Source organism: Nerophis lumbriciformis, linkage group LG10 (assembly GCF_033978685.3).
Source record: "Nerophis lumbriciformis linkage group LG10, RoL_Nlum_v2.1, whole genome shotgun sequence".
NCBI classification, from domain to species: domain Eukaryota; kingdom Metazoa; phylum Chordata; class Actinopteri; order Syngnathiformes; family Syngnathidae; genus Nerophis; species Nerophis lumbriciformis.
Genome location: NC_084557.2, coordinates 28387156 through 28400691, shown reverse-complemented (window position 1 = coordinate 28400691; position 13536 = coordinate 28387156). Strand labels below are relative to the sequence as shown.

Here is a 13536-nt window from a genome sequence, read left to right as displayed (position 1 = left end):
CTACCATTTTTGGTCCTAAATTAAGAATTTTCAAGTATGACATGAACCACAAATATCAATACTACGGTAGTATTGGCCACTAGATGAGACCAAACCATCCGAGTCCCTGTTCAGTATCATCGCCACTGATTGGCTCAGCCTCAGACAACACTTCTATTATGGATTAAAGAGTGTAAAGGTGACTAAAGGGTGTTATTTCATGTCTAAAGGGCTCTCATAATGTTGAAAAAACATTTTTAGAGAGTTGTAAACAGTCTCTTATGCTCTAGCTATAAAATTTATGTGTTGGTTTTTTTAAATTCATTTTCATATTTTGTATTCATACAAATTATTATTTATAATTAATGATTCTTACTTTGCGGGAATTTATTCATCACAGTCAAACAGGAGGCGCCTGTCATATGAAATTGATTAAAAAAAATATGACATTGATGCTTGGAACAGTCGAACTTGTAAACCTTTCTTAATGTTTCAGAAAAAATTTACTCAATAACTTCCTCAATTTTTATTTGCTCATGTTATCTAAGGAATTATTTATAATACTAGTCTTATTGTATTATATTTGTTCATACCATTGCAGTCAATCAAATTTAACACAGTCATTTGGTATAAAACAGTTAGTGCCCGATATGTTATTTTAATGTTTACAATTTTAGTCTACGCCAAAATGAAAATTAAACCTCCTTAAACAACAACAATACATTCTTAATTTACTGTAATAGTATATTTATGAATAAATGCATAAATACCGTATTTTTCGGAGTATAAGTCGCTCCGGAGTATAAGTTGCACCGGCCGAAAATGCATAATAAAGAAGGAAAAAAACATATATAAGTCGCACTGGAGTATAAGTCGCATTTTTTGGGGAAATGTATTTGATAAAACCCAACACCAAGAATGGACATTTGAAAGGCAATTTAAAATAAATAAAGAATAGTGAACAACAGGCTGAATAAGTGTACGTTATATGACGCATAAATAATCAACTGAGAACGTGCCTGGTATGTTAACGTAACATATTATGGTAAGAGTCATTCAAATAACTATAACATATAGAACATGCTATACGTTTACCAAACAATCTGTCACTCCTAATCGCTAAATCCCATGAAATCTTATACGTCTAGTCTCTTACGTGAATGAGCTAAATAATATTATTTGATATTTTACGATAATGTGTTAATAATTTCACACATAAGTCGCTCGTGAGTATAAGTCGCACCTATGAAAAAAACTGCGACTTATAGTCCGAAAAATACGGGAAGTGCATATGCAATGCCAGTACACACATACTGTATACTGTGCGCCTTAAGCACAATTAAATATGAATCTTTTTTCCCTCTTATTTTTGTTGCGCCCCTTAGAGAATTCTGCACTGCTGCATTTACAGTATAGTACCTTTGTCTTTCAGGTATATCAGAGGAGTTCATCACACCGATGTTCAACTTTTACAAAAGCATCAGTGAGCTCCACATGCTGCAGGAGGAGAAGGCTCTCCTCACCGCTATAACCATCCTGACAGCAGGTGAGCTGCTATTCACATACAGTAGTTGTTTTTGTGTTGCAGAGCTCAGATGTCTAAAGAAACCAGAGGTGTCCAAGCTTTTTGACTTAGGAGCTGCAATGGGCTAAAACAAATTTGGCCGGGTGGTTTATCCGTTAGAACCAAGGGTAGGGAACCTATGGCACTCGAGCCAGATGTGGCTGCATCCGGCTCTCAGATAAATCTTAGCTGACATTGCTTAACACGATAAGTAATGAATGATTCCGCTGGTAATCACACTGTTAAAAATAACGTTTAAAATATAAAACATTCTCATGCATTTTAATCCATCCATCCGTTTTCTATCGCACCTGTTCACAAAGTCGCATTAATGGTAAGAAGAATTTGATGTATTTTTGGTTAGCTTCAGAATAACAATGTTATTAAAAAGAATACGAGACTTATTATACTCTAAAAAAGTTGGTCTTACTTAAAAATGCACGCATTCAGTTGTATTCAGTGTTAAAAAATATTATATGGCCCTCACGGAAATACATTTTAAAATATTTGGCTATCATGGCTCTCTCAGCTAAAAAGGTTCCCAACCCCTGCGTTAGACAGTGCTCAAAATCAATATATATGTGTATATGTATATATATATATATATATATATATATATGTATATATATATATATATATATATATATATATATATATATATATATAATGTGTGTGTGTGTGTGTGTGTTTATCCCTACATCCCTACAAGCCTGTTTTGTAGGTTTCCCTGCTCTTCATGGGATTTTGAGCACTGTCTAACGCAGGGGTTTGGAACATTTTTAGATTGTGGTAAATATATATACCGCTTATATATATATATATATATATATATATATATATATATATATTAGTATCATGGACATATAACTAATATAATTGGATATTGAAAGTATATGAAAGTTCGACACCTACCTTGTTAACTTCTGTGATGTCCTCCTTAAAGTTCGGTACTCATTGAGAAATATCAAGCAGCTAAAATGTACCAAACATGGATAAGTGACAAGAGAGTGTTTTGCATTTTCCCATCTTGCATAGCAGGGGATTTAAATGGGTGTCATTTTGAATTATGTGTTGGGATTGGACATTTTTATAACATCTACAAAGTTCAGTGAGCAGGTAGTGTTATGTGTGACCATGCATATTGACTTTTTGTTAGTTTATTTAAACCGTGAGAGGGAACGTTTGTTAGGATTACATCATATGTAAAAATGCTGTGCTGTGTGCACTTCTAATTGCAATTAATGGTCATTAACCTGGATGACTCACAATGTTCACAAAATAGTGCTACTTATAGTGTCAGGTATTAAAAATGAAGTTGGAGGCACATTCCCAAATTCCTTATTAAACTTGTGACGGCCGCACTTGGCCCACGGGCCGTAGTTTGGACACCCCTGAACTAAACAGACCCTAAAACCCTCCCCTAGATCGGCCTTATGTGAAGGATCAACAGGCGGTGGAAAGACTGCAGGAGCCCATGCTGGACGTGCTGAAGAAGCTGTGCGTCCTGCAGCGTCCGCAGGAGCCTCAGTACTTTGCACGTCTTCTGGGCCGGCTGACCGAGCTGAGAACGCTCAATCACTATCATGCAAAAATGCTTACATCCTGGAGGATGAACGATCACAAATTCACACCGCTTCTCTGTGAGATCTGGGATGTGCAGTGACAAGAGAAGGAACGGGGATGTACTGTAGCATGGACATTTGAACTTGAAAGATGGTCACGGTCCACAGTGTATATATGGTGTACATCTGTTGATATACTGTACATGTTTCAAATAAACTCCTGCACAACCAGTTGGCTTGATTGTCAGTTGATTAACGTTATTGGCATGACTGGTGGCCTTGTGTAGTTTAAGATCCATCCATTCATCCATTGCTTGTCCCCCTGTGCCTACTACGCTACTGTATTTTAATGTTGGTCATTATGGTGGTACTTGGAGAGCCAAGTGTTTTCTGAGGAGGTACTTGGTAAAAAAAAAAAAGTTTGAGAACCATTGTTCTATTATATTGTTTTGCATACAATATTTAGAATAGATAAGAATACATCTTTACTGGCGGCCCTGCAATGAGGAGGGACAAGCGTTACAAAATGGATTGATGGATGAATGTCCACCGCAGGGGAAAATTGTCTTTGGCTCACCAAGGCAGGAGACAGACGGCACTGAAATTGTCATTGTCATATATAAAAACACATAATAGTACTTAAGAAACATAAGAACAGAGGTTAAGAAAAGTAAAGATAAGTTAAAATACGAGTATCAGTAAAACATTCAAGTAGACCAGGTCAAACGTGGCTAATTTCTTATGAAAAAGTTAGTTTTTATTTTCAAAAAGCATATTACATGTTTAAAAAAATTGGAAGGTGGGACAAGCATCAATTAAATTGATTTCAATATGAGACGTTAATTTGACTTACAAGTGTTTTGAGTTAAGAGCTCCATCACAAAACCAATTAAGGTCGCAAGATAAGGTACTACTGTATTAATTCCATTTTTATTTTTTTATCTTTGTATTTATTTTTTCATTTTTATTAATCGGTCCAACCAAATGATACACAATAATACCATAATAATACAGTTCCAATTCCACAACCAAACCCATCCCAGCAACATTCAGAATAGCAATCAACAGAACAATTGAGAGGACACACAAACATGACACAAAACAATCCAAAAGTAGTCAAACAAAAAATGAATGATATCAACAACAGTATCAATATTAATGATAACTCCAACATAGCAGTGATTAGAAATCCCTCATTTATATTATAAAAACATTTAAGAAATGAACAATAGTGTCAGAGTGGCTTACACTTGCATCGCATCTCATAAATTTGACAACACATTGTGTTCAATATGTTCCACAAAGATAAAATAAGATTTTAGGTTCATTTAATAGTTAAAACAAATTTAAATAATGGATCCCATATTCCAATATATGACTAATTATTATTTAAACTAAATGCAGTTTTTTCTACTGATATCATCTCCATAGCTTGTGTATACCAGTCAGTATGAGTTGGACTATCAGCATCCATCCATTTTTTTTTAATATTACCCTTTTTGTTATGATGCATATTTTTATTAAATGGCTAAAAAAAAAACATAATATTGTATCTATATCGTATATATTTAAAGACAAATATTTGTGTTATTTTTAGTTCTACTAATATCAACATTTCAGCGTGTTGTCTTTACAATGTGCCTTTATGCTCTATTTTTCCAAATTATATTTTTTTTCTATAATTAATTACAATGCATCTGTTTGGACACCCCTGTCCTTTAAACATGTTGTTAAACATGGCATATGTAAACTTCTGCGATTACTTGTGTCAGATTACCACCTTGTGGACATACACGACAATGCACCAGACACATAAAATGATCTTTGGTTTGTAAAAAAAAAAAAAAAAAAAAGTAAACACTTTATGTTTATACACTTCTCTATGCAGGAAAAGTCCCCATTAAGTGTATACCACTTCTAAGTCCGTGTTAGTGGTATGAGTGAGAGGCTGCAGGATAGACCAAGAAGCCAGAGAAGGTGATGTACCTGCCCTGGTTGCTGTACACCGCATAGCGCTCGTTCTGCTGACTGTACAGCCACACGGTGTCGCCCTGGCGAAGGGACAGCAGCAAGCTCTGACTCTGCATTTCCCGCCTCTTGGACGTGTCCTCGTCAAACACCATGGCCTGCACCTGGCCCGTCCCGGTCATCAGCTTCACAGAAACGGCCTTGCGAGGGTGTTTCCCCACTGTGAAAGCAAAATAGTACGCCCCCGGGAAGCGGCATGTGAACCTGCCGGAGGATGCGTTAAAATGCCCCCCGATGTTGACGTATTCCACATCAAAGGTCAAAGGTGACTTGTGCTTCTGCTTGCTGCTCTGACCTAGAACGGGGGTAGTCCGTGCCACCGAGAAGGCGGATCGTGGCTGCTCTGCCCAGGACTCGGCCTGAGGGGGGCAGTTGGAGTGAGGAGTCAGGTGGTTGCTGATGTAGGTGCTGGAAGAAACGTCAGGATAGACGAGGTAACCCGAGAAGGTGATGTAAGGCCCGGCATTGCTGTACAGAGCATACTGAGAACTGCGCTGCAGCAGCAACCACACTGTGTCCATCTGCTCCAGCGGGATCATGACACTCTGACTTTCAACTTTCCGGCCCTTCCTGCGGTAGTCATCATACGCTATGGCCTGCACCTCCAGCCCGTTCTTCACCAGGATGACAGACAGCAATTTCTTGGGGAATTTCCCCACGGAGAAGGAGAAATAGTAGGCTCCCGGGACGCGGCAGCGAAAGTAGCCGCTGTCCGGGTTGAAATCCCTTCCGATGTTGACAGACAGTTTGTTGAAAGTCACCACGCTCTGCTTGCCGCCGACTATGCTGTCGGTGCGCGTGGCCGAGAAGGCTGAGCCCGTAGTCGCCGGTGGTCCGTGCAGGGGCGAGACTGGGCCACAGCAGGTGGTCATGATCAGTATGGCTGCCAGGTGACAGGGTGCAGCTGAAGGAGGACAATGGTCAGAGAAGACAACAATCAACTCCTGCATATGTTTGTGTGCTTGTGTGTGTGTCTGTGTGTGTGTGTTCTTGTATTTCTACCCTTCTTGAGACATCAACAAGGAAAAGTACCTTCCGTATGAGCCCCGGTGAACAAGTTAGGACCAAAATCATGGTTCGAACACGGAAAACCATTGCATCTAATAGAGCAGTGGTTCTCAACCTTTTTTCAGTGATGTACCCCCTGTGAACTTTTTTTTTAATTCAAGTACCCCCTAATCAGAGCAAAGCATTTTTGGTTGAAAAAAAGAGATAAAGAAGTAAAATACAGCACTATGTCATCAGTTTCTGATTTATTAAATTGTGGAACAGTGCAAAATATTGCTCATTTGTTGTGGTCTTTCTTGAACTATTTGGAAAAAAAGATATAAAAATAACTAAAAACTTGTTGAAAAATAAACAAGTGATTCAATTATATATAAAGATTTCTACACATAGAAGTGATCATCAACTTAAAGTGCCCTCTTTGGGGATTGTAATAGAGATCCATCTGGATTCATGAACTTAATTCTAAACATTTCTTCACAAAAAAAGAAATCTTTAACATCAATATTTATGGAACATGTCCACAAAAAATCTAGCTGTCAACACTGAATATTGCATTGTTGCACTTCTTTTCACAGTTCTATTTGACAGACATTTAAAAAAAATCTCACGTACCCCTTGGCATACCTTCAAGTACCCCCAGGGGTATGCGTACCCCCATTTGAGAACCACTGTAATAGAGAGCCAAATACTAGAGTCTGTGAACATTGCTCCAAAGTAAGGATTTATTTATTTATTTAATGTTAAAGTTCAGTTAAAGTTAAAGTACCACTGATAGTCACACACACACTAGGTGTGGTGAAATTACCCTCTGCATTTGACCCATCCCCTTGTTCCACCCCCTGGGGGGGTGAGGGGAGCAGTGAGCAGGAGCGGTGGCCGTGCTCGGGAATCATTTTGGTGATTTAACCCCCAATTCCAACCCTTGATGCTGAGTGCCAAGCAAGGGAGGTGATGGGTCCCATTTTTATAGTCTTTGGTATGACTCGGCCGGGGTTTGAACTCACAACCTACCGATCTCAGGCGGACACTCTGCATACAAAAGTAAACATTGACAGGTGCAAAGCCAGCAATATATGATAAAACAAGACGACAGCTAAAGAAGGACTTCCCTGTTCATCCCCGAAAAAACCCGCCAGGTGAACAGCGGATTTTACGACTTCCGGTGCTGACGTAAGACAACCCGTGTCCCATATGTGACCATAGGATGAACAAATACACTACGGTACTACGACTATAGTGGCCATTAGCAGTTAGCTTCTACAGCTGCTTTCCCAAAGTGCGGCACAGGGGCCATCTGTAGTCCGTGACTCGTTTGTCATCGGCCTTAAGCACATTACAAAACACAAAAAATAGAGATCTCATTTGCACCCCTGGTGGTGAAATCTATCAAAATAAGGGTGGTCCCGAAAAGGAGGGATTTTTCAAATGGACTGTATTATTATTATAGAGGTTTATTTGAAATAGGGACAGATACAAAAACATAGACATCTGAAACAGTTATGTCGTTTTTAAAAGTGTTCCCCCTCTGCATACTTGCCAACCTTGAGACCTCTGATTTCGGGAAGTGGAGGGGGGCGTGGATGGGGGCGTGGTTAAGAGGGGAGGAGTATATTTACAGCTAGAATTCACCAAGTCAAGTATTTCATATATATATATATATATATATATATATATATATATATATATATATATATATATATATATATATATATATGTATATATATATATATATATATATAAGAAATACTTGACTTTCAGTGAATTCTAGCTATATATATATATATATATATATATATATATATATATATATATATATATATATATATATATATATATAAGAGAAATACTTGAATTTCAGTGTTCATTTATTTACACATATACACACACAAAACACTCATCTACTCATTGTTGAGTTAAGGGTTGAATTGTCCATCCTTGTTCTATTCTCTGTCACTATTTTTTTTAACCATGCTGAACACCCTCTCTGATGATGCATTCTGCTTCGTCTCCTTGTTGTGTGCGCAGTTGTGCACTGCACTCTCTAAAAGCCGTAGATGTTATTGTCACATATGCATGTACAGTAGATGGCAGTATTGTCCTGTTTAAGAGTGTCACAACATTGCTGTTTACGGCAGACGAACTGCTTTACGGTAGACGAAAACGTGACTGCTGTTTTTGTGTGTTGTTGCCGCGCTGGGAGGACGTTAATGAAACTGCCTAACAATAAACCCACATAAGAAACTAAGAACTCGCCCTCGATCATTCTACAGTTATAATGTGATTGGGCAGGCATGCTGTTTATATTGTGGGAAAGCAGACTTGAAAACAGGCTGTCGACACGTCACTCAGGTCCGCCTGAATTTCGGGAGATTTTCGGGAGAAAATTTGTCCCGGGAGGACAACCCTCCCGGAAAATCCGGGAGGGTTGGCAAGTATACCCCTCTGGTCAACGTATGAAATAACAAGTGTGTGTTAAAATTTGAAGAGCACCCCCTCTGGTCAACATATGAAATAACAAGTGTGCGTAAGAAATTGAAATAAGCCCCCTTAGGCCAAACTTAATAAAATAAATGAAATAAATATGTATATAGAGACAAACTGTAATAACGAAGTAAATAATGAAGATTAAAAACCAATTACAAACAAAAAATTCTACAAAACAAATTATTTACTAAGAGCTTACCTTTTTTATATTTGCATAGTATGTATATATCAATAATGTTGTAAATACAAATCTTTATATATCTAGAAAGGCTGGTCCTAAAGAGGTAAACATTTTTCAGATATCTCAAGAAGGTAACAAATACAAGAATTTGTGTGTGTGTGTGTGTGTGTGTGTGTGTGTGTGTGTGTGTGTGTGTGTGTGTGTGTGTGTGTGTGTGTGCGTGCGTGCGTGCGTGCATGTGTGCGTGTGTGTGTGTATCTTTATATATTTATATAGCTGAGGCACTGCTATTTATAGTGGCAAAGACTCAAAGGGGTCATATTGTGATTTATTTTTCGACATTTCAACACTTCCTTGTGGTCTACATAGCATGTTATGGTAGTTCATTTGTCAACATTTTGCAGAGATTATGTTTAACAGACTGTTTTCAAGTTGCTTTCTGACTTTGAAAAACTTCTTAAATTTTTTTAATTTGAACCAACACAACATCCCAGTACACTTCAAACCAGGCAACACCCTGAGAGAGAGACTGGTTGCATCCTAAAGACCAGACACTCCACACCCACAAAAACAACCTGGTATATGCTATGCTGTGTAATGATGAATGCACTGATGATTCATATATTGGGGAAACAAAACAACCACTAAGCCGACATATGACACAGCATAGACGGCCAAACTCTTCAGGCCAAGACTCAGCTGTCTACCTGCACCTCAGGGAGAAACAGCACTTCTTTGAGAACAAAAATGTACATATTCTGGACAGAGAGGACAGGTGGTACAAAAACGGACTTGCAGAAGCCATCTATGTCAAGGTTGAAAAACATCCTTTGCGACACCACTTGTCTCCCAGATACAACACTGTCCTTTCAACCGTTCCTAAAAGACTGCAATTTATCCCCAACAAAAAACAGTAGTTAGAAACATTCTGGTCACAGAAGGTGACCAGAATGCCAATGGTGCAATTTGTTTACAACTAACGTGAGGGATTCCGACTATTTTGGACTGGTAGTCGATCCACAGCAATCGTTCTGCCACACAATACCTCAACGCTAACAAGGGGAAAATACACTTCAACGACTGTTGTTGGCTTTGACAGTTAGGATTGATCGTTTGCATCAAAACAGTTGTTTTTCTCACTAGGATAGGGCGAAACCATCGTTCCCCAGGCACACTCTCCTGGATTTTTGGAGTATAAATATTTGGGGTTTTGGCACCAGCACCTATCTGACCAATCTAAGGCCATGTCTACACTAAGTCGTTTAACCCCTTAAACGAATAATTATTTAGCCTAAGCCCCGTTTCAGCCAAACTAAACCATCGTTTAAGGTCCCCCTCCTCGGACAAATGTTTACACGGAAAAGTGCGCCGTGTGAGTCTAAGACTAGATCTGACCAATCTAAGTCTATGAGCACGAACTGATGGAGCCTACTCGGATGAGCGTCGAAACGTCTTCCAAGACAAACCAAACAGTCCAGTTGCGATCGATTGAATGCCCTGAGATGACAATGACCTGGATGAATGAGAGCATTCATAGACATTTAGTTTATAGATAACCAGCATCTACCGCCTACTCAGTGGCCTAGTGGTTAGAGTGTCCGCCCTGAGATCGGTAGGTTGTGAGTTCAAACCCCGGCCGAGTCATACCAAAGACTATAAAAATGGGACCCATTACCTCCCTGCTTGGCACTCAAACTTAAGGGTTGGAATTGGGGGTTAAATCAACAAAAATGATTCCCGGGTGCGGCCACCGCTGCTGCCCACTGCTCCCCTCACCTCCCAGGGGGTGATCAAGGGGATGGGTCAAATGCAGAGGATAATTTCGCCACATCTAGTGTGTGTGTGTGACAATCATTGGTACTTTAACTTTTAACTTTTATCTTTAGTGAAGAGGATGTATTCTATTTAGTGCTGTCACATTATTTATCTTTTTAATCGGATTAATCACACTTTCTAGTCTGGATTAATCATGATGAATCACTTTTCTTAATGTATCGGTGGTACTTTTATTGACAACATTTCTGCTGGTATAATCCGCCAGTGTAATCTGTCATCCATTGCTTGATGTCATGGTACTGGTGCCGTTTTTGCCAGCAGCTGCCTCAAAAACGTGTTTTGTTTATAGAATACATTTTAAACTTGCTTTTTGCTTCAATAAGAGTATTCATTGCTGCAAAAATGTGCAATATATGCAAATAACCACGGATGTCTTTGAACTCCCGTTAGGGTGAATTTTGAATCAAAAACATTTCTGTCTCCTCACTCATCTCTGCACTGACGTACACATTGAACTGATCATTGACCGTATAGCAACTCACGCTGAGCATCCATAGGTAAAGTGAAGGAGCATTTGTGGACAAAATAAAATATGTGATTAATCTGTGTTTATATAGTACATGTGATCATTTTTGTGATTAATCACATGAGTTAATGCATTACATTTGACAACCCTAATGTTAATAAAATGATTGTATGTTTTTGTCATGTTATTAGATGAATATTGTTGAGTTGAGTTTATACAAGTGCCAATTTTACAGGGGTAAAGTTCCTATAGCAGAAATGTAATTCAGGCATATCGACGACAATGTATTGTAAGGTAAAGGTTTTACTGGGGTTCTTTCTCAGTAATTGCCATGATCCCGCAAGACAGTTTGGACTTTGTTGTTTATTTTTTGTGTGTTTTGTATCATTTTTTTTTTGGGTGCTCTCGATTGGTATTAGGCTATTTCCTGTTTGGTCTCTTTTGTTTTGCTGCACCTTTACCTTGTGTTCCTTGTCCGCCAGCACACCTGTTCCACATTTTTAATTGGTTCTATTTAGTTCCGCCTTGTTCCCTCCTTCAGCGCCTGTTCATTTTCTTCTGTATGCCAAAGTCTTCTGAGTTCCTGCTAGACCTGCGTTAGGGACCTCCTGCTTGCACTTTGCCTGACTTCTCTGCATCCTACGGCATTGTCACCGTAATATTAGTATTCAACCCCAATACGTGAACTAAATATGAATCCCCCCCAACACCCCTATTTATATCTGTAACGCCACACCTTGTTGTGTTGCCTTTTTATATATTATTGATGGTATGCATAACTGCAATATTGATGGTATTAAAATGTTTAAGTTGCCTCAGCCCCCACTGACGGTACCAAATGCAGGACCCTTCACTGGGTATAGCACCTGCACAGTGCGGTTGATACTGTCTGTCCTCTCTATGCACACACAGGACTCGATTAAGTTCTGCTTCACCTGACCTTGTGTGAGTTGAACAATGTTTTTTTTAGGAGGCAGTGTTTGGTGAGGCGAGGCGAAAAAGAACAGCCCATAAAAAGACGGGTGACGCTATTTTAGTTTAATTTTAATGTTATAGGGAGAGCATCATTCAGTCACTATGCAACAAATAGCTGGAATAAACTTCCTGAAGATGTCAGACTTTCCCCAACTCTGACTACTTTTGAAACTAGACTGAAAACTTTTATGTTCACCTTAGCTTTCAGCTAAATCTTTTAATCTTTTAACTTTTAACGTCCGCACAGTTTTTATTTTTTATTGTCTGCATTTTAATTTTGCTTTTATTTTCTTTCATTTCACTTTGTTGAACCACATGTTGTGCTGTGAAGCACTTTGAGTCTGCCTTGTGTATGAAAAGTGTTATACAAATAAAGTTGCCTTGCCTTGCCTTGCCTATATTTACATAAATAAATAACTTAATTTTCATTTCAAGGCCCCATGCTGCATCTGGCTCAAAGATCACATTTTAAAAGGGCTGTTTGGAGACGAAATATGCTATGTTTTAAATGTTTTATGTTATTTCTACCAAGATGAATGTAGACTGTTTATTTTCTTGCCAAAGATGCATTTTCACAACATGTACACGTATAAACACAGGTGCATCTCATTCAGTTAGAATATATTTGAAAAGTTCATTTATTTTAATAGTTCAATTAAAAAAATCATACACAGAGTGAAAGGTAGTATGTTTTTTCATTGGTTAATAATTTTAATGATCAAAATCTACAGCTAATAAAAACTCCAAATTCTATATGTGATCAAATATAGAGGAAACTGTCAACAAGTTCAATATGGTATTGTAATTGTTTTCACTGTCTGCCTTTAATTGGTATTGGTATGAACTGAAATTCTGAAATCAAACTGTTGCAGCATATTCTAAGGTATTGAGATGCAGTTGTATTTTTCAAAGGTTCAAAGGGTAATGATTACAAAGCGATAGCTGAAAACTTTTCACCTTTGTCACGCCACCTATAGTGGTATATGTATGTATGGACTTTTCTCTCACAATGCCTGTAATATACACAATATAGATTCAAAACATGTTAAAAGATAACTGAGTAAGCTGGTAAAAAATCGAAACAAATAAAAAACTTGCAGCATTTTAAGCCTTTATATTGGTACAATTAGGAAAAGACTCAAACATGTTTTTTTTTGTAAATTACATTCCCATATAATTTAATATTGCCATGATATTTAAAACAGTGTCCGCCTGGTTATCTCAGCTATAGCTCGTATTTACTCACTTTTTTTCACCAAATATTTCTGTGAAGTTATGTCAAATCAATACTTTTGCAGAATAATACAATGACAAAAAATATTTAAAAAACCCACCTGCCAGCATGTCAATTCCAAACATCCTCGTTTTCTTAGTCTGTTTTTGTTTTTTTCATTACATAAAGTTCCAGTAAGTTGGACCAATGCTCATGTCCTAGTAAATTGACATAACAGGC

The 13536-nt window shown here is 38.1% G+C and overlaps 2 protein-coding genes across 5 annotated transcripts in view; one reads left to right on the top strand and one right to left on the bottom strand.

Annotated features, from left to right (window-relative positions):
* The window catches only part of nr1h4 (nuclear receptor subfamily 1, group H, member 4), a 59294-nt gene extending 55958 nt beyond the window's left edge, over positions 1–3336 (top strand). For all 4 annotated transcript variants that reach the window (XM_061969292.1, XM_061969291.2, XM_061969293.2 and 1 more), the window contains 2 exons: positions 1412–1525; positions 2968–3336. In XM_061969292.1, coding sequence (XP_061825276.1) covers positions 1412–1525; positions 2968–3206 — 353 coding nt within the window. In that variant the 3' untranslated portion in view covers positions 3207–3336. The remainder of the gene's footprint in view (positions 1–1411; positions 1526–2967) is intronic.
* A 573-nt stretch (positions 3337–3909) lies between these two features.
* On the bottom strand, positions 3910–13536 carry c1qtnf13 (C1q and TNF related 13). Its single transcript, XM_061969295.2, has 2 exons — positions 13418–13536; positions 3910–6037 (listed from the first exon to the last, which is right to left on the bottom strand). The coding sequence occupies exons 1-2, from the start codon at positions 13440–13442 to the stop codon at positions 5034–5036; spliced, it is 1029 nt and encodes a 342-aa protein (XP_061825279.1). The 5' UTR covers positions 13443–13536; the 3' UTR covers positions 3910–5033.